The sequence below is a fragment of the Misgurnus anguillicaudatus genome, chromosome 19 (assembly GCF_027580225.2).
Source record: "Misgurnus anguillicaudatus chromosome 19, ASM2758022v2, whole genome shotgun sequence".
Lineage (NCBI taxonomy): Eukaryota > Metazoa > Chordata > Actinopteri > Cypriniformes > Cobitidae > Misgurnus > Misgurnus anguillicaudatus.
The window spans coordinates 48,758,957-48,780,182 of NC_073355.2; the positions used below are offsets into that span (position 1 = coordinate 48,758,957).

General features: G+C 38.0%; 1 protein-coding gene and 1 long non-coding RNA gene across 2 annotated transcripts in view; one reads left to right on the top strand and one right to left on the bottom strand.

The window, feature by feature from the left end:
* The window catches only part of LOC141351223 (uncharacterized), a 107,747-nt gene extending 92,432 nt beyond the window's left edge, over nucleotides 1–15,315 (bottom strand). Inside the window, exons 1-2 of the long non-coding RNA XR_012359457.1 lie at nucleotides 14,183–15,315; nucleotides 12,329–13,313 (exon numbers count right to left, since the gene is read on the bottom strand). This is a non-coding gene — a long non-coding RNA (uncharacterized lncRNA). The remainder of the gene's footprint in view (nucleotides 1–12,328; nucleotides 13,314–14,182) is intronic.
* On the top strand, nucleotides 90–4,432 carry trir (telomerase RNA component interacting RNase). The gene is made up of 4 exons (XM_055179371.2): nucleotides 90–240; nucleotides 329–877; nucleotides 1,046–1,123; nucleotides 3,996–4,432. Exons 2-4 carry the CDS (start codon nucleotides 593–595, stop codon nucleotides 4,101–4,103), a joined length of 471 nt encoding a protein of 156 aa, XP_055035346.1. The 5' UTR covers nucleotides 90–240; nucleotides 329–592; the 3' UTR covers nucleotides 4,104–4,432.
* Nucleotides 15,316–21,226: the final 5,911 nt, after the last annotated feature.

Consider the following 21,226-nt stretch of genomic DNA (forward strand, 5'->3'; position numbering starts at 1 on the left):
TGCTTGATCTGCGGTCTGCTTTTTTTGTTTAACTATCGTTCGTAGATGAAGTAATATTTTTATTTATTTATGTTTGTGACAAAACCTTGATTATTTTACGGACACTGCAGTTCATCATCCGGCCTGCAGGCGGAGGCGGCGCGTAACTGACGCACACAGACGCTGACCGCAGAGGAAACGTAACATGGCGGTGGGACGCTGAAACAAAACAAACCGGTGCTGAAAAACGTACAATTCACGGTGATTATCTATAGTCCACTTGATCTTTGATTATAAACACACATGGACTCACTGTTCAATTAATCGCGTTATTTTTGTGTGTTTGCAGATGTGTTTGTGTTTCATCTGAAGACGCCGCGATACCTTCGGTTATAGATTATAAAACAAACACGTTTATTGTTTTTTTCCCCATCGTTGCTAAGTCGTTCACATTGAAATTGGACGTAAATCTTTATACAACGCGTTAAGGGCGCTCGTGCCAAACAAATCTTTAAATTATTGCAAATTCACGACTATCGCACTGTATCACAGTGAAATTAAAGGAAAATACAAAACCTTTACGTAATATTTTAAATTAAGAATAAAACTCAAAATGGAGAGAAAGCAGCGTCAATCAGACAAACATCGCCGTCGTCATCATCATCACGAGTCGTCCAGCAGCGACAGCGAGGAGTCCGGAGGCAGCAGCCCGGCTCACGATGCGCCTAAAACGGCCAACGCCTTCGCCAACGACGGCAGCTTCATGGAGATGTTCAAGAAGAAGATGGAGGAGGAAGAGAGGAAAAAGAGAGCGACTGAAGAGCAGGAGAAGATGAAGAGTTCTGCTTCGGAAGGACAAACGTCACAGGACAAGAAGCCCTGTAGCATGACCAACTTTGTAAGGGGTTTGAATGGCAGTTGGGCCAGATGATTGCATTTAGTGTAACACTAACACACACATACACAAACATACACACACATGAATACACAGCAGTAATGGGTCTGTTCGGGTCCTGGCCGCTTCCCAAAGCCCGTGTAACGCTGTCAGTGTGTTCCCTTAACTCAGGTGGGCAAGCGGAGAGGAGGAGCCCGGTTGACTCTCAAGACCGGAATGGTGGCCAAGAAACAGAAACTCGATTCAGAGGTGAGAATGGAGACAATGTTTATACACGAATCCAGAACATAACATATTTATATAAATTAATTTTGCTATATCAAGTAATAATAGAGATGTGTAACAGGTGCCATATTCAACACTTAAAGGGAAAGTTCACCCAAAATGAAAATTACCCCATGATTTACTCACCCTCAAGCCACCCTCAATGTAAATGATTATCTTGTTCAGACAAACACAATTGGAGATATATTAGAAAATGTCCTGCTGTTTCAAGCTTTATAATGGTAGTAAATGGTGCTTTTCCATCCATCCTTCACATAAGTAATCCCCACAGCTCCAGTGGGTTAATAAAGGCCTTCTGAGGGCAATTGATGCGATTTTGTAACTGTGCGTTCACACCAGTGAGAGCCGTCATTTTCAATGAGAGCTGGCAGCGAGCTCCGGCAACCAGCAACGTGGACGGTGTGAGCGTCGAGGAGGGTTGAAATCAGCTCAACTTTATGGTAATGAGCTATGACGTGGAAGGTGTAAACCAGTAGAAGTCTTCCACTTGAGAGGATTCCACAGAATGCATTCGAGGTCCACTTAAATTTTTCTATAACGCCGTTGTCATTTTTGGTGCTCTCGCTGGCGGCGGTGTGAACGTACAGTAAGAAATATCAATAACTTTACAAACTGGAATAATCAGCTTCCGGCAATGACTGATGCGCATTCACAAGAGTTTCTAGTATATGACGTGTCTTTTATAGTTTAGATTAAAAAAGTTTTTAAAATATTTATTTTTTACAAAAATACATCAATTGCCCTGTAGAAGGCTTTTATTAATCCGCTAAATCCTTGTGAATTACTTCTGTGAAGCATGGATGAAATCTTTTGGTTTTTGGCCTTATTTATTAACCTTTATTTAACCAGGTAAGTCAATTGAGAACCATTTCTCATTTACAATGACGACCTGGCCAAGAGGCAGCATAAAAGCCAGTACAATACAAAAAACATAAGAAATACAAATAACACAGCTATAAACAGTGACATATAAAAAAATAAATAACTAAAAACAGATAGAATGATCCTGTATTATTGACTGAACAAAATTTTTAAAGGAACAAAGCGAAATAAAAAAGCTAAGCTTTAGCGTCTGCTGCAGTTGATTTTAATCATATGCAGCAGAAAACTGAAAAGAACAACGACCAAAAAAGGTACGGACTTTGGGTATGCGGAAGTTAAAAAAATGCTAGCACACAGATTACGACCGATATCATAAATATTTATAAGGGACTGTAAATATGATGGAGTTTTACCAATAAGGGTTTTGGAAAAAAACAGAAACAAATGAAGAAGTTGCTTACGTGAATGGAGAGATGTTCAATTCAATAAAGAAAACAGGTCGCAATTATAATAATAATTTTTATTTATATAGCGCCTTTCTAGAGCCCAAGGAGACTTTACATCGAACAATTAACAAGAAGACGATGATAAGGGACAATGAAGTACAAGGAGGCATATAGAGACAGAGTCAAGTTCAAAAATACAAAACAGAAATTAAGATGTAAGGATGGTTTTTAAAGCAGTAATGTAAACTACATGCCCATAATCCAGAATTGGAAGCACTGTCGTTTTAACCAAAAACTGTTTTGAAGAATGTGGAAAAGAAGATTTATTATGATAAAGAAAACCAATACAATAGATTTATGTGAGTTTCGAATGAAAAGTTGCTGTCAAGCCAGATACCAAGGTATTTATAGCAATCGACATAGTCGACAAACATTGAGAAGATTTTAGGCAAATGTTCAATGTGTGGTAGATTAGAAACCATTCATTTTTTGTATTTAAAACTAAATGAAGACAAGAGAAGGCGTGCTGGATGCGAGTGAAACTGGCCAGCAATAATGCCTTCAAATCACAAGCACCATTTACTACCATTATAAAGCTTGGAAAAGCCAGAACATTTTCTAATATTACTTCAATTGTGTTCGTCTGAAAAAGATAATCGTATACATTGAGAGAATGGCTTAAGGGTGAGTAAATAATGGGATCGTTTTCATTTTTGAGTGAACTCTCCCTGTAAGTCATAATTCAGTGCATCACATTGTACAGCAGTGGGCTGTTTCTGCAAACTACTGCCTGTTTGGGAGATCATTGAGGTGTTTCATGTGTACAGAGAAGGTGTATACTTGTATGAGGTGTTACTGTAGCTCAATTGATAGAACAAGGTTAACTTTGACTGTTACAAACACATTGTATTATACCATAGACTGTTAAAAAAGATGGATGACGGCCGTTTGCTCACATCCATTGGTGAAAAGTAAAGCCGTCAGTGTCCCAATACGGCGCTGACATCTTGGGTCTTGAGTCTGCGCAGTAGCGATTTCTGAACCAGTCCTGCGCAGTAGTTAGCAGGAAGTAAAGCTGCGAAATCAAGGCCCCGCCCTCGCTCTCGCAGAATGTGCATATCAGAGCTGTCAATCATGACGTGACACCACCATTTTTATAGCATTAAATAACTAACTGAAAACAAACTTATTTTAAAAACAAACCCTTGAATTTACATCAGCGTGATAAAAACGTCAGTAAATGATAGAAACCAGCTTCAGAAAAAAGATAAATGAAGTGTAAATAAATTGTTTAGTTGGTCTCAAGTCCCATTAAATAACATAGGGGAGGCATAAAGCCTATACCATTCCCAGTCACTGGGGGGCGATCAAGACATTTTGGCTTGTATTATACCAAATACACAAAATAACATTGTTTTTTAGCAATGAAATAGGAGTGCCTTTAAAAATTCATATGCCCCCCCCCCCACTACTTTTACATGGTGTCATATTTTTTCACACCTATGCAATAATGCATGTGATCTGGTTGTTATCTGTATGGGTATTGATGTTTGTGTTTTTTGCTGTAGGCGGAGACAGGAAAAGGAGACGCCTGGACTAAATACATGGAAGAAGTGAAAAAGTATAAAGCTCATCAGTGTGGAGACGATGATAAAACCAGACCGCTGGTCAAATAGACTGAACTGCTTCAACATGAAGATCCAGCATCTCTCCTTACTGCCACATTATCATAATACATACATGCATCGTTTTCCATTCTCTCCTTTACACGTTGCCTTTAGTGCTTGTTTCAAGGTTGACTTTTTCCTTTGTATCTTTTGATTGTTTTTTAGAGTTAATTGTTTTCGAGAAGTTATTTGCTGCATATTATTATGTCTGTGGCATTAGAAAAATAAGATCTTATTGATATTTTGACCTCAACCTGTTTCGTACATTAATGTGTCCTGAACAAAGTTAAAATTCAAATTAAACTCACATTACAACACATTGTGTTTCGGTTCAAAAATTCCTAGGGAGTTGTGTAATTTTTTCACCACACCATCTCACACATTTCTGATAAAATTCTTTCTTTTTAATAATTTAAAGCTAACGGAAAAAGTTTTTACTATCAAATATTACATGGTATGATATGAATATTTCTGTGCAAAAAATCTGTATTTCTGTCTTAGGTATTGCCAGGATGGAGGTGAGTTTGTTAAAACAATCCCAGAGACCAAATAGACCTAATTCCATATGTAGTACCCTAAGTAGTGTCTGACACATGATGTGTCTCATTTGACTTTATAGTTTAGCATTCAGGCCCCCTAAAATTCCACAATGCACTACAAAAACTAGAAAGCATTGATGCTTACCAGTGTTGGGGAAAGTTACTTTTAAAAGTAATGCATTACAATATTTAGTTACTCCCCAAAAAAGTAACTAATTGCGTTATTTAGTTACTTTTCATGGAAAGTAATGCTTACGTTACTTTTAAGTTACTTTTGCGTTACTTTTTCTCACTTGGTTGAGGCTTGATCTCCTTTAGGCCTTTCAGGTGTTTTTTATGATCGCAAAAATGTAGCTTGACATGGCCTGCCATCCCCGTTTCTGACTCAAACTGTTCCCGCTCAGCAGCACAGAATTTGTAATTCTATGTTAATATGTTCAGTTTAATTTAGTAATTTTTTTATTTTTAAATTGAATTGAATTAAACTGAAAAGTAACTCCCATTACTTTTTTTAAAAAGTAACTCAAATATTAATGTGTACATTTATAAAGTAATGCGTTACTTTACTCGTTACTTCAGAAAAGTAATATTATTACGTAAAGTGCGGTTCTTGTAATGCGTTACCCCCAACACTGATGCTTACTATGTGCCTTTACTGAATGTCTCTTCAACAGTAATAGAATTCAGGATTATAAGAAACTTTTTTGCCACTTAACGTGACATTCGAAGAAGTCAAATCTTTATTAAAAGTACCTAAGCACAATAGCTTGCATGGATTATGTTTCAGATTTTGTATTACAAAATTAAAGACAGGCTCATTTGTTCCAAAAACATTTTTTGTTTTGCTGGTTAAAAGTCTCCTCAAATCCTGATAGCAAACACTATGTTAAGTTGTTTAAATGTATTTGTAGAAATTTATGTAATCTGTGAGAGGCGTAGGACCAAAAAATGTTCAACCAATCATAGATCTCAGTCCGAACAGACGTTGCCTTTTTTGTCTTTCATCCGTAATCGTAATCTGAATGCCACTGCGCAGCTAGTCCACGCAGACACCATACTTCATCAGCGCCTTACCTTTCGTCTGTAAACAGAGGGAGAATGGCAACTTTTCTACTGAATAGGCTTTATGCCCAGCTGCACTACTTCCTGAACTTCAGCCAGCTCCTTGTTTCCTCTCTTCCATTATTGGACAAACTGATTAATCCAGGTGTGCCTGACCTCAGTAGTCACAACAACAATAATCAGACACACCTGGATTAATCAGTTTGTCCAATAATGGCAGAAAGGAAAAAAAGGAGCTGGCTGAAGTTCAGGAAGTAGTGCAGCTGGGCATAAAGCCTATTGACAACCTGCACAGGAGCCACAAAACGAAAGGCATCTTTTATAACAACAACAGCAAAAACTGGATCAGCAAAGAGCAAAAACCCAAATGAACATCTGTAACTTTACTGCTATATCACGAGATGCAAACAGCTGCAGTAGGCAAATGTTCGTTGCACTGTTTATTTTGGTAAGGTAGGTTTGCATTATGTTTGTATTTAGATGGATTCAGATATTCTACTTTGATGAAACATTGTGTTGCTTATTAAATTTGTGTTAGTTTACGAATTAGTGTAACGATATAGTTACTACTACCCAACTGAAAGTGTGCTTTAACTAATTCTGATGTAAACCAGTTGTACATGTTGGTTATTTTGGTAATGTTATTCACTTTGTTCTGCAAAGTTTTCCCACTGGAGAATGAGAAATGAGATGTGACCGTCTGATCTTTGCGTGTTCATATGTTTTGGAGGAGACGTGACTTTTGATGACGATTTGAATGGAGGGTGGGATCGTGATTTTATTGCTAGTCGGCTGCCCTTAGCATTTTTCAAAATTAGCCACCTTGCCTTTAAAGTGTTTGGACACAGAGCTCAGTGAACAGCCAGCCCCTTTTGTGTCTTGCCCTCCTTGTGCAAGGTGTCAATGGTCGTCTTTTGGAAAACTATGAAGTCAGCAGTCTTCCCCATGATTGTGTAGCCTACTAGCCTGTGTTTCCCCATGCTGTCTTCCGTTCAAATTTATTCACACTGCAAGTCTAGCATGGAAACTATGGACCTTTTTTGCCCCTGAAATAGGGAACCAATCACAGAACAGGGAGGGGGCAGCAAGACGATGACAACGTCTTTGTGACACACCGAAGCAGTTTTGTTTATCCAACGCGGGAGCAGACTCGAAGTTATTTTTCAATGCAGCCTTAGATAGTTTACTGAGTAGTTTTGAACGCAAGTTTATTTAAAAAAAGAGCAACTTTTCGCGTTAATCAATATCTAAGAAGGATGTTTGGATATGGCAAGACATGATAGCCACAGAGGACCAACCTGCTAGGCATCATTGTCGACGAAGTACATTTAACTTATAAATGTAGGTGGTATTTATTAATATCATATTGTCATTATGCCTGTACTGTGGTTGTCACAGTGCCACTAAGTTCAGCTGTGTACATACGCACAGATAAAAGTAGATTACATTTCAATTGATGTCGCTTTACATATGTCATCTGGTATAATTGAAACGATTGGCTGTGAGCTACGTACAGGCGCATTTAATAGACATTTGTAGCACCCAATACATGGCTCTGGGCATTCGTAAACCACCCCTCAAATACAAGAAAATGAGCATATGGTTCCCAGACACGCTTCATTCTCTATGAGACTGGTCTGGGGTTAGCCAGGCTAGTAGCCTACAGATCTAGACTGAGAGACCATTTAAAGGCCTTTGCAGATGTTTTGAGTTAATTAGCTGATTACAGTGTAGCACCAGGTGTCTTCAGTATTGAACCTCTTCACAATATTCAAATTTTCTGAGGCCTTGTCCACACGGAGACGGGTAATTTTATAACCATGACATTTTTAACGTGGTCCGGACGTTCGTCCACACGGAAACGCAGTATCAGATCACTGAAACGAACATTTTCAGAAACGCTGGTTGCAGTGTTGTCGTGTAGACAGTAAAACTGGGGTTTTTGCTTCTGATTAAGGCTTCTGATTGGCCAACGTGGCTTTACGTTTAGGGTTATATCACCGCCTGCTTGTGTGTCATGTTCTTGACAGCGCGTGATAGCGTGTTTTTGCATTTTCATGTAGGCAGAGATTTCTTTTAAACCAATCAATGTAAAACGCAGGAGGAAAAACTCTTGCTGCGTCCGAAACCGCCTACTTCATACTATGTAGTACGCGGAAAGCAGTAGGCGAGGCGAGTAGTATGTCCGAATAGGTAGTATTTAAAAAACAGTATGCGAAAAGTACCGGTATGACCTACTACTTCCGGTTAGATTTTGCAGTGTGCATACGATGGACGCTTCACTATCCCATGATGCCCCTGGAGAGGAGTTATCCAACGAAGAAGAAGAGGCATGCGGCTGTTTTCGCGCTGAAATGACATGATGTGATGACGACATATGTCACGTGATGTAGCAACATGGCGGATGTAGTACGTCCAAATCTCATTCATACTACCAGGATTCATACTATACTGTACCTACTGTTTTAACGGCAATTAAGTAGGTACTTCATCTCATTCAGTACCTACTATACAGTATGCGGTTTTGGACGCAGCCTCTGTGTCCGTGTGGACTAGGCCTGAGATACTGAATTTGGGATTTTTCTTTGTTGTCAGTTATAATCATCAAAATTAAAAGAAATAAACATTTGAAATATATCAATCTGTGTGTAATGAATGAATATAATATACAAGTTTAACTTTTTTAATTCATTAGTGAATTAAATCAACTTTTTGATAACATTCTAATTATATGACCAGCCTCTTTATTGTCAAAAATGAAAACTAAAATTTATAAGCTAAGCTTATTTTTTCTCTACTAACAATATCACAGGGTTTGGTGCTAAGTATGGTTCTGTGTGGAAGCGACAGAACATTAAAAATCTCCTTGTCAAAGCTGATGATTAAGGAGAGCAGCAAAGGATCAGACTGTATGAGGAGAGAGATGGAGGTGTGCAGAGATGTATACTACTTAAGTATTTTTACTTTCTACATAAAAAGGTGACATAGAATGATTGAACAGAGTATTTATCCTTGTTCTGTGATGTGACATGTAGACAAAATTTTTTTGTTTGGGTCTGTAATGCCTTAGAAGCTTCCTAAAAACCTCTCTCAGATAGCTCTATTAGGGTGGGGGATTTTAAACAAGTGGTTTTGCACCTATTTGGCTCCCCCTACTGGCTTAACTTGCAATCTCATTACTGATTGGCTGACTTTGCTGCCACTCAAAAAATGCAGCCAACTATTTTAAAGTGGAGGGGCAGCGAGACGCATGCGATGTCACAAGCATCAGTTTTTCAGATTGGGCTGTTTTCTGGCTGACATTTCTAAAAGAGGAATTTCTATGAGACTGAGATGTTTAGCATGTTTAGCACTTTTTGTATGTTTGTGAATGTGGGTAGACTACCATTATTCAACAAAGACAAGGTAAAAATGTTTTTTCATTCTCTGTCCCTTTTAAGTATTTTTTCTTTCTACATAAAAGTACATTTTCTTGTATTTGTATTTTATCAGTGTTTTTCTTTAAAAAAAACATACATTCCAAAGCATATTATCATAATTTTTACTCCACTACATTTTATAATTTTAAGTTTTTGGTTTATATTTAATATTTAAGCACATTTAACATCTACTAGATTTTTTTTACTTTTACTTTTGTACTTTTACTCAAGTAAGTAAAAGTACACCATTTTTATGTAATTAGGTATTACATCAATTTTAATATGCAATATATAATGAATACACAGTATGATTCTATACTTTAGAATGTAGTGAACCTTTTTTAGTAAAGTAAGAAAAAAAATTCCCAAGACAAACCCTCTGATAAAGCACAGATACTTGGAAAATGTAACTGAAATACTTTAGTATACACCTCAAACTCTTGGAACTTTAGCTTGATTACTTGAGTTGATTTACTGGTTTTATCACGTGTCGGATCATGTTTGTTATGGAATTTTGGTTCAGAAAAGTTGACTCCACCCACCTAAACACAACGAGAAGAAACGTCTTCCTTGTTCAACGGCACCTCAACTCACAGGTAGAACACACATCTTTATAACTTTATAACTTATATTTTTTTCAATGTAATACACATAATAAAAATGTATAACATTGTACTAATATATATATATATATATATATATATATATATATATATATATATATATATATATAGTTGTATATATGTATATGTGTGTGTGTGTGTGTGTGTGTATATATATGTGTGTGTGTATATATATACTTTAATATATAATACTATATGGTTTTATGTTAAGCTATATGTTTAGTTAAATTAAATGTAGTGGCTTTCATTATTTTGTCTTTAATGGAAACCTTTGTGTCTGTTTTCAAAGTTTGCGTAAACGTACTAGGTATAGTGTTAAGTATACACTTTAAAAGCAAAAATTAGCTTTTATTGTAAGAGTTTTTTTTATTTATTTTACTTTATGTCCAACTTTACGATTAACTTATATTTCAACTGCAACACAAATGCAAAATTTTACAATTAGACATGTTTTTAAGCTTGCGTTACTTATTAAATGCAAAACGTTTGTAATCAGTATCGAAACACTAGTTTAATAAAAACCGGTTCGTCTTGTTTTATTGACGCAGTGACATTCAAGTTTAAACTGAAAACACACACACAGCAGATATACAGCAGATATACCTACATTTGCTCTGCACCCACACTAGTGGTTCTCAAACTTTTCTGCATGTGCCCCCCTTGTGTTACACCACTGGTTCTCAACTCCATTCCTCGGGACCCACTGCTCTGCACATTTTGTGTCTCTCTCTCACCTGACACAATAAGTTCAGTTCATGAGATCTCTTCTAATGAGCTGATGATTTGAATCAGGTGTGTTAATTAAGGGAGACAAAATGTGCAGAGCAGTGGGCCTCCAGGAATAACGTTGAGAACCACTGTAGCTGCGTTTACATGGACATTTGTAATCCGTTTAAATGATCAATCTGAATAAAAATGCTCCATGTAAACACCTCAATCGGACTAAAAAGTGCCAATCTGATTAAAAATCTAATCCGCTTGTTAGGGTTGGTTTATACCTTTTGTAATCCGCTCAAAAGGACATGTATACACTTGATCGGATGGATAACTGAAACTGGGACGCTCTGCGCATGTGCCATCTTTTCTTTTTTTAATGGCGGTTGGTAAACCCACTGAAAGGCGCATTTCCGCCACCTACAGGACGGGAGTTTTTTTTTTTTTTTTCCTACAGGACGGGAGTGTGGAGCATAGATATGTATAAAGGCTAGATGGCTTACCGGCGCTGAGAGCCAATGGGACCCGACGACGTCACACGGCGGCCATCTTAGGACAGGACCGCTCGTCCAGTTTTAACATTAAAGTCTATTGTGCATGTAGTGCTGAAATAACTATATTTTGCTCAATTTTCAACCGATTTTCAAACGGTTTGGTTTGTTATAAACGTCAAAGATGTACCTATGACACTGCATACCTATACTAAAAAAAATAAAAAAAATCATGAAACATGTTAAAGCATCCAGAATTATAGCCACGTTAATAACGTTTGTAAAAAACCAAACCGTTTGAAAATCGGTAGAAAATTGAGCAAGTTATGGTCATTTAAAAGTACATGCACCATTAAACTCAATGCTACGAGTGAGCGAGCGCCCTGTCCTAAGATGGCCGCCAGGTGATGCCGTTAGGGACTCGGCGGTAAGCCATCTAGCCTTTATACATATCTATGGTGTGGAGCATATTCACACGTGCAATGACGTATAATTGCCGTAATGACATGTGACGCAAATAACTCGAGTTTGTTTTGTTGAAGGAAGTCACAAGAAGTGATTGTCCTGTTAATCTTGTTCCTATTATACTTCAATTCCCCATAAAGTGATACAAGACAGCGTTGTCCGGTCAGTCCATGATTTATTCTCTGATCCACAAACGCGTGTGTTTGGACTCGCTCTCGCGAACGGTCTCTGCAGCACTGCGTGAAGTAAAATACGCTTTTTGGGCACACGTGAGTGGGTGTTTTTGCTGCTGCTTTATAATCAGCTGAGGCACAAAGCAAATCTTGAAACGGCATGAAACTATATGTGTGCAATGTGCGCATGTCAAATGATCAAATCTGATGTAAATCTTGTGTCATATAAACAATCCGATCACATTATTAAGTGTTCATGTAAACGCTATGATAGGATTTATTAATCGGAAGGATTTTAATCGATGGAGGCAAAATGTGTCCATGTAAACGTAGCTTGTGTTACACAATGTAATGCTTTTGGTTGTTAGCTATATTTTCTGAGGTTCACTCTTAGAAAGGATGTGTTAATTTTTTACACATCAGTGGTAAGCTTTTAACACATTATGTGTAATTTTAACACATTATGTGTCATTTTGTGTTGATTTTGTGTTCAAGTATAACACATGTTGTGTTAAAAGTAACGCAAAATGTGTTGTTTCAATAATAACACAGAGATGAGTGGATTCCAGGACGACACAGTTAGTGTGTTGTCCCAGAATCAACACTAATGTGTTGTTTTTAACACATTCGTTCTAAGAGTGTTTGATTAAACAGAATTTGATAAATTGGTGCATTTTATAAAATGTCATAAAACTGGCACTATATCTCGTGCCCCATAGTTTGAGAACCACTTGTCTACAGTATTCACCTTATTTTTCACGACAACAAGGGCGGCGCCATTTCGCTCATTTTGTCAACGTTCTTCCGGCCGCATAGACGATGAGCAGCTGAGGCAGTGACTGAAGGCGACGCGTTAAGCTTAAAAAGCTCACTCGAGCGCCTTTATGTTTCTTTCTTACCAATTTTAAGCCAACTGAGGAACACCCTTATCCCAAGTAATGGTTCGACTACGATGTTCCGGTAACTTTAAACCACGCCGGGTGTTGAAAAGGTGGCCAGTTTCAGGTAAGCTATGTTAGCTAACTTTGTACTCGTTCACTTAAAGTTAGATTTGTGAAGTCCGTTCTACAAATACACTTAAGATCAGTAACGTTAGTTTATAAAATGCAACTATTTGAATGGTTTTAATTGTCCACCTATATTTTTATATTTACGATTGTACAACGAGATATTATAGTACATTGCATTCTTACAGTAGCCCACGTGAGTCCTACAAGTTACTGAGATTTCAGATGCTAGAATGTCAGTTCATTCCTCATTCAGATATTGATAATGACCTATTAAACGACGTATTATTTAACACTGAAGTTAAAGGTTGTGTGTATAATGTTACTGTCTCTTTTTAATGCATCTTTCTCTTACACACTGTTCTGTTTAAGTATGGGTGCCATTTATATATTAATTCTCATGATGCAAGTTTATTTTAAATACTAACATAAAAATGTTTATGGTTATATTGTTTTCACAGATGCATTGATGTGTAGTGATGCAGTGGACAACTGTGAGGATGGATGATACAATCAACATGTTCCTAAACTGTGATGCAGAAACACAATGGGAGGATCCATCCGTCTCTGACCACAACTACACTTTAAAATCACAACTCAACCTGAAGCAACCTACATCTGATATGGGAAAACATTGTGCAGTTTCCCGGACAGGGCTTATGCTGGTCCCAGGCTAAAATGCATATTTGAGCTACAATAATTTAAAAACACCTTTTACTGACATACCTCAACATAGGGGTGGGCGATAAACCGGTAGACATAATTAACCGGTAGAAATTTGTCAACCGGTAGAGATTTTGGACTATCGTTTCTATCGAGGTTACGTGCCAACGTCACGCTCCTGTGCGCGTGGTGGCGAAAACGTAACGTTTGTACACGTATTTAAGCACTGCAGTTTTAAACCAAGTTATTTTAAGCCACTGAAACACATACAACAGATCTGTATGCGTGCGTTCTTTCTGTGTGTCAGGAGCGGACAAGTCACGCAACTGCTGCTCTTTCTGTCTGTGAGGAGCGGGCAACTCGCGCGACCGCTGTTCATTAAGCTCGTGAGCATTTTTCCCGCTTAATTGGCCTTAAATACACACATGCGTCAAAATTCCCGTCTTTGCAAGCATCCTCATAAACACGACCAGTTAGGTCTTAAGAGAAAGTAAACAGCTAAAAGAGAAAGCGCATGTGTAACAGACAGTGTATTGGATCGGGACTTTGGTCTTAAAGGGGAAGTTACCTAATTTTGCTCCTGTCTGTCATTCGTGTTAATCAAACAGCATTGAGAGAAAATCTCTCACTGCTCCTGATTAAATCACTTTTCTACCTTAAATGAAAATATATATAGGCCTATACATACATGCATAATTATTTATTATCATTCTTATTTCGTTGACTGTTTATCTTCAGAGAGCTTGAGTTTTGTTTGTTTTTATCTTTTTTCTATGCTTGTATGTTTTTTGTGAGAATTATGAACATTTCTATGGTATTAAAGATTTAAACCTTATTAAAACATAAAAACTCTACCGTGATACATATCGTTATCATGATATAAAATTAATCCTATCGTGATAGAAGATTTTGGTCATATCGCCCACCCCTACCTCAACATATATGAGTGCCATTGTTTTGTCACAAGATGCGCACCAGTCTTGTTTTTTTGTAGGGTTTGTTTGTAAAAACTAAAATGTCCTAATATAATTAAATCCTAGTCCTGTAAACCCTGTCCGAGAAACTGCTTCAATGTGTTGAGCTGGCACAAATGTACATATCTCTGCTGAGAAACAACCATCTTTGTGTCAGCTTTACACAGGGTTGATATTGCATCCATTACACAGTCGCCAAGCACTTTACCAGTACATACACCAACAGCTTCCAGATAAACACTTGGGATCAGCTCCTGATGACTCCGATAAAGCTGTGTCTTAATTTATTGCAGGGTGGTCTTGCTTTACCTGTTGTAAAGTTACATTAAACCTTCATATGTGATCAGATGTCATGCAGTGATATTAAACATTTACAGTGTGATCAGATGTTGTGCATTTATATTAAACCTTTACAATGTGATCAGATGTTGTGCAATTATATTAAACATTTACAATGTGATCAGATGTTGTGCAATTATATTAAACCTTTACTATGTGATCAGCTGTTACCTGTCATGCAGTTATATAAACCTTTACAGTGTGATCAGATATTATCTGTAAGGAATTTCTTAAACCATATGTGAGCTTTGTAGATTCGTCTCCTGATTTGAAGGAATAAGTGTTGGCAAGTTTGCAAATGAATTCTATCATGATACCACATAAAAACGAAATAGTTATTGGACTGGCTAAGGTGCACATTTGCTTTAAAAAAGACGAAATCACTGTGTAAATATTGGTAGACATACTTTTAATAATTTTCAATGCTGCTCCATCAACTCCTGACAGGACGAGGTAATTCAATATGCCAGGTAACTTGCCGCGGCCGCTTCATTTCGTCTAACCACGAGACGATTGATGGGACAATATAAGACTATCCGAGCGTCGTATGACGTTTTAACCGTGCTCCTAATTTAAAACATTTACAGCAGTAGCGATATTTGTCATTTCACTAAAGTTATAGTGAACTACAAACAATCTTCTAACCACCAAACTAACCACCGAATGCACTGTGCCATATTAGCAGCGGAAGTCGGTTGACAAAATGCGGAAGAGCGAAGAATTAAAAAGGGGCGTGGCGGAATAAGGTGAATAATTTGCCATACACCTTAAACCCGTTCTTCAACTTACATTTTTTTTAAGTCCCTGTAAAGTCATATATTCAATGTGTTCTTAGTTTGTGACACCACAAAAAATTGTTATTAACCACCCAACAAAATTTGAAAGATGGAAAAAACCGCAAGTAAAAAAATAAGTTATAAAAATCTTGGAAAAATAGTTAGGATTCTCTGCTCTTAAGCAGCGGGGCGTGGCAGGTGTCGGCGCTGAAACCACACACACACTTGCGGAAAAGCTCAAGTGTGTCATTTAGCGACTGTTTTAACCCTGCCCAAATAATCCTGAACACAGAATGGTGAAAAACTCTTTAACGATCTAAAGGGCTTTTCACACTGAGCTTAACCCTGGGTTATCTTCGTTCTAAACCTCACTTTTAACCCAGGCTTAAAGGAACAGTATGTAAGAAATGTATATCAATTATTCATAAAATGGCTCTGCTATGTCACTAGACATTAAGAAATCATTTTCATTTAAAATACTTATATAACACACAACAGTGGTCTGTGCAAGATATTGTCATTAAAAAAGTGGAGTTGCAGCCCTCAACTGATGTTTATGTTGTCATGTTGTGTATTGGCCACCAGTTGTGTGATTGCAGTACCAGTTTTGGCCACAATCCTACATACTGTTCCTTTAAGGATCGTTTCACACTTGTAATTCAGAAGCGGGGTTATCCCTAAAATTAACCCAGGGTTATGAAACTCTGCTCTGAAGCAGGGTTAACACCTCTTTTGTGCAGTTAACCCTGCATTGCGATGCCAAACGCACGCAGTGTGAAATGAAGCAGGGTAAGAATGTTATGACCCCAATTAAACACAGCTGAAGTAGCTAATCAAGATGTTCAGGGTTGCTTGATAATTACAGATAGGTGTGTAGGAAAAGGGTTGGAGACCCTTGATGCAGGGTTTAGGAATGCACAGTATGAAATGTCAGATTATGAATTTTCAGGGTTCTCTTAACCAGAGGCGTCATGCCCATTCAAACTGAGGGGGCCCCTGCCCCCTTGGTTTTTTGAGCCAATGGATTTTGCATCCAACCTCAAAATCAAATAAGCGTCCATTAATCTGTTATTTGACTTTTAATCTGTTTAATATGCACAATATTATACATTCTGTGCTGCATCCTTGTCACTTTTCGGAGATTTTCGCCGTTTTGATAGTGTTTTGATCATGTTACATTACTTTTATTCTGGCGGCAGCTGGCGCTGCAGTCAGCGCAGTCGCAGACGTCATCAGCGTCTGGGCGCGCTCACGAGCTCTCTGCTGTTGCTGGCTTGCTGCTGCATTTGGCAATCTGAGGAATTAAAACGTGTTAGAAACGCTCACAACATTTCCAAACCCCAGTACGGTAATGTGCAGTTAACCTCCTCTGTGTAGAAAATGTATGGTTTTAAATGTGACCGTCTTAACGTTATATCAGTAGAGATTCATCTTCTTGGCACAACGCCAAAGTTCGCCAGAGTTCACTCGGGCGCGGAATCTCACATGCTCACATGAGGTAAAATTTAATGAAAAAATCCGTTCCTCTAATAATTTTATCTAAACATATTTTTTAAAATCATTATTGAACATTAAAATTAATCACGTGGCTATAGCTTATGTCATTTTCATTGTTTATATTCTTTATGGATTTAAAATTACATTAATTATATGATAATGTAGTTGTTGTGCAAAATGCATTAATTGCACAATTAAACAAGCCATTAAGACTTAAATAAAACATGCCGTTTCAGATGTAAATATGATGCAAATGTGTCATTCTTCCCATTCAATAGTATTTGATATTAAAGTTAGTCATCACTCTTATTTTGGAGGTTTTTGCATGAAAGCAGGGGTTTTCAGATTGTTAGAAATGTAAGTGCCATGGAAAAGACTGAAAGCTCTATAATATTTCGTTTGATGTCTGTGTATGCACAAATTTCTGTGAGCTGTTGACACTGTGCCCCCTTAAAAAAAATTGGTGCATGACGTCCCTGCTCTTAAGGCCTAGTAAAGTATAAACAGTGTGAAACGTGAAACAGATAACCCATGATTCTGTTAATCTGGGGTTTAAAATAACCCAGGGTTAACTATTTCAAGCGTGAAAAGCCCTTAATTCTTTTGGCGTGTTTTAGCAATACATTTATAATGTATAATGTGTTCAGAAACAATTTTCAAGATTGACTTTACAGGGACTTTAAGGCAGAACATAGCCACTCAAATGACATAACACAGCTATTGCTTTTCTTGTAGGTTCTCAGAAACTTATTTAATTAAGCCAGACATTTTTTTCAACATAATTGAATGTTATTTATTCAGCAGTCAATGAGCAGTACTCAGAACATCTGATATTTGGTATGAACTGCAAAACTGAACAGAAACACTGACAACCCAATGGCCGACCTCGAAGACAGACGTGAGTACAAAAGTCTACAGGAAACTTTCCTAATTGGTATCTTGATGTTATCTTGTCTAATAATGTGATGATGTTAAACTCATCAAAGAAATTACTGATGAAAATGTTCTATAACTGAAGGCTTTTAATTTCATCAACGATTAAAAAGACTAAAATACAGCTACACCTTTATTAAACGCATTGCAGAATTTTAATTATGTACTTGCATCCAACATGATATTTGTAATTTGATTACAAAATTCAAATTGCATTAAAGGTGAAGTAAGCATTTTTGGAAAAACGTTTTGGAAAACTTTGTCAGTCCTAAAACCAAAACACACTTGTGGCCAATCAGCAGTAAGGGGCGTGTCTACTAACGATGGGGAGGATTGAGCATTCAGTTCTATTAATCCTCTATGGAGTTTTAGCAAATACTGTTGACCTGTCAACCAACGACACTGTCTTGTACTACTGCATGTCTTTGATGCCTGTTTCACACTGCACCTATGAGTAGTGTGTAGGCGAAGCGTGCAGCGTGTGAGGAGAGCATTTGCCGCGTGTGGCCATCAGAGGTGTCAAGTAATGAAGTATTTGTAGAAATACTATACGTTACCTCACTTAAGTAGACATTTTGGGTGTCTATACTTTATTGCACTAATTATTTTTCAGCCGACTTTTTACTTCTGCTATTTACATTTTCACGAATTATTTGTTCTTTAGAATAGCCTTGTTACTACTATTTTATTTCAGTTTGTTTTCATTCCAGCTTGTCATCGTTCAAAAAAATAATTTATTTTGACAGCACTAATGTTTATTTTATATAGACAAGCATACAAAGGTAATTGTTAATATGCCTGCCCTGGGTACAAGCTTTTGTCCTTAATGGCATATTTTCCTTACATTACTTTTATACTTTAAGTAGTTTTAAAATCAGTACTTTTACACTTTTACTTTTGTACAAAGCTTGAGTTGATACTTCAACTTCTACATAAGTCTTTTTAAACCCAAGTATCTATACTTCTACTGAGTAATGAATATAAATACGTTTGACACCAGTGTGGCCATGGTGCTTTCACGCCGGCTTAGGGTGACCAGTTCCAGTCAGACAAAATGTGGGACAAGTAGCATGGTAAAGTGGGACAATGTGGGCCAAACGTAATAACTTTAAACTTAAGATATATTGTCTATCTAATTTACAAAGAAACATTTATTAAACCCACCGACCAAAAGATTAAGACACTACCATGCCCCACAGAAAAACTGCTTTTGCATAAAATGCAAAAAGCTCTCTCTGCTTCCCCATCTACAGGTCTTAACCGAGAGTATGTTGCAGTCCATTCGCTATTAAAGGTGCATCGTCTCTCTTTCGTGGCCACACTGGCCATGGCTGCTTAACCTGACATAGAGATGGGAAAAGTACATCTTTGCTCAAGTAGAAGTAGAGATACTCGTGTTTAAAAATACTGTGGTAAAAGTTAAAGTACGGACTACACTTTTTACTTAAGTTTAAGTAAAGAAGTATGGGCTCTCACATGTACTTTCACGAGTTCGCCCTTACATCTAATCTGATTGCGAAAGTAAGCATATTTTGGCGTGCTGTCCCGGGGGAGGGCTCTGGATCCGGAGTGAAGCTCAAACTCTGAATCCGGGGTATGGCCCGAACCCGGAGAACTCCCTCATCCCAAAGTGGGATGGAATAGATTAGAGTGGCGAGTTGAGGTAGTGGAGGGATGTCGAAAAAAGTTCTCGAGACTGAGGTAGGTAGGATGTCTGTATATGTAGTGTTTGGCTGATTACCTAATGAGATGCACCTGTGCTGAATTAGTTAATTATCTGATCGTGCTTCGCCCGAACCTTGTTAATAAAATATAATTTCATGAGTTAGCCCTTACATTTAATCTGATTGAGAAAGTAAGCATATTTTGGGGTGCTGTCCCTGGGGAGGGCTCTGGATCCGTAGTGAAGCTTGAACTCCGAATCCGGGGTATGGCCCAAACCTGGAGAACTCCCCAAAGGAAGCGTTATGCATAGGACAGCAAACGGAGAGTATGAATATTTCTGATTGCCCCCCAAAATATATGTGTTGAGAAATATGCCGGCCGATTGGGAGAGCCTGTGTAGTACTCGATAAGACCTGAGGCTCACAACTTTGGACTTACGAGCCCTACTTGCGCTAGAAGAGGAGCAATAAGTTGATGCAGATTAACGCATCCGACGAAGGGCTCCTGCTGCACCGGGAGGGGATCCCTGCCTGTCGCAGAGCATGGCATAGCTCAAATGGGGGGTTCGCCCAGCGATCAAAGGGAGCCATTGGTCTGCTGCACCGGGATGGGTGCGCTGTCCGATGCTGGATAGGCATGTAATTAAAGCGCCCGTCACAAAGCATGGCATAGCTCAGACAGGGGGTTTGCCCTGTGACCGAAGGGAGCCATGGGTCTGCTGCACCGGGAGGGGATCCCTGTCAGTTGCTGAAAGGTAAGGAGAAAATAAAATAAAATATATAAAATAAAAATAAAATCATAAGATGCGTTCTGGAAATTATGGCCTGTTGTGATGGGAGTAAATGTTTAACTGATCAGAGCTGCGTGGGCTTCTTTAATGTGAAGAACTGAAAGTTCTCGGGCCAGCATCATATGTCCAAATTTCAGTCAAACGTTCTATTTCATCATAAACAATCTGAAAACAGGGCTTTAAGTGGTAAAATACCGAACTTGTCCTTTAAGATGACCAAGCACGGATGTCAGGATCCTGCCAGATCCCTGTTTGTATTTAGATCTAGTTTAGCATGGCAGGGTTCTGACAGTACAATGTTTCATGTGGGAGATGCGTGGTTTTAGTATTGGTTTATGTTGACCATGGATTTCCCGGGTCTCGTCACTTTTTCCACGGTCTCTTACTCGTGGTTCTTTTCAGGTGTGTGTCATTAAGTTTTCCCTATTTAAAGTCCTTGTGTTTGGTGTCTTGTACGGGTTCGTTTTGTACTGTTACCTGTGAGTACTAGTCGTGTGTATATTAAGCCAAGTTTAGTGTCATTTGTTTAACTGTTAAAGTGTAGTCTAGTCTTGTGTTTATTTAATGTTGATTCCTGTCTTTAGTTAAAGCTCTGTGTATATCCTGTCTTGTTTTGCCCCCTCGTGGGTTTTGTTTTCCCGTTTTTACCCTGTTTTGCCATTAAAGTTCCATGTTGTATATCTACGTCTGCATTTGGGTTCTCTCTGTGTCATATTCCTCACAACGGATAGATCATCACGTTTGGAGCAGTTTTGGCTTTCTGCCAGAGAAGTGGCTACTAGGATTATCCTATCAATTTTCTCTGTTAGTGCGGATTGGAGATTGTTGCATATGAAACTATGGGAGAGCAGGCATTTAGTACCAGGATTGAAACCTTTTTGAAGGCCGGATAGTCGATAATTAGTAAATTTTGTGTCTGGGTGATGTGTAAGTTCAGAGGAAAGAAGAGAATAATTGTCTGGAGTCGATAAATACTTTTTAGATTTTTTTTAGAATTTCTCA

Bases quoted from the DNA above. Each gene is read 5' to 3' on its own strand.
- trir (XM_055179371.2), top strand. From the start codon at position 593: ATGGAGAGAAAGCAGCGTCAATCAGACAAACATCGCCGTCGTCATCAT. The intron at 878-1,045 runs GTAAGGGGTTTG...CCCTTAACTCAG, and splicing joins CCTGTAGCATGACCAACTTT to GTGGGCAAGCGGAGAGGAGG. The intron at 1,124-3,995 runs GTGAGAATGGAG...TTTTTGCTGTAG, and splicing joins AACAGAAACTCGATTCAGAG to GCGGAGACAGGAAAAGGAGA.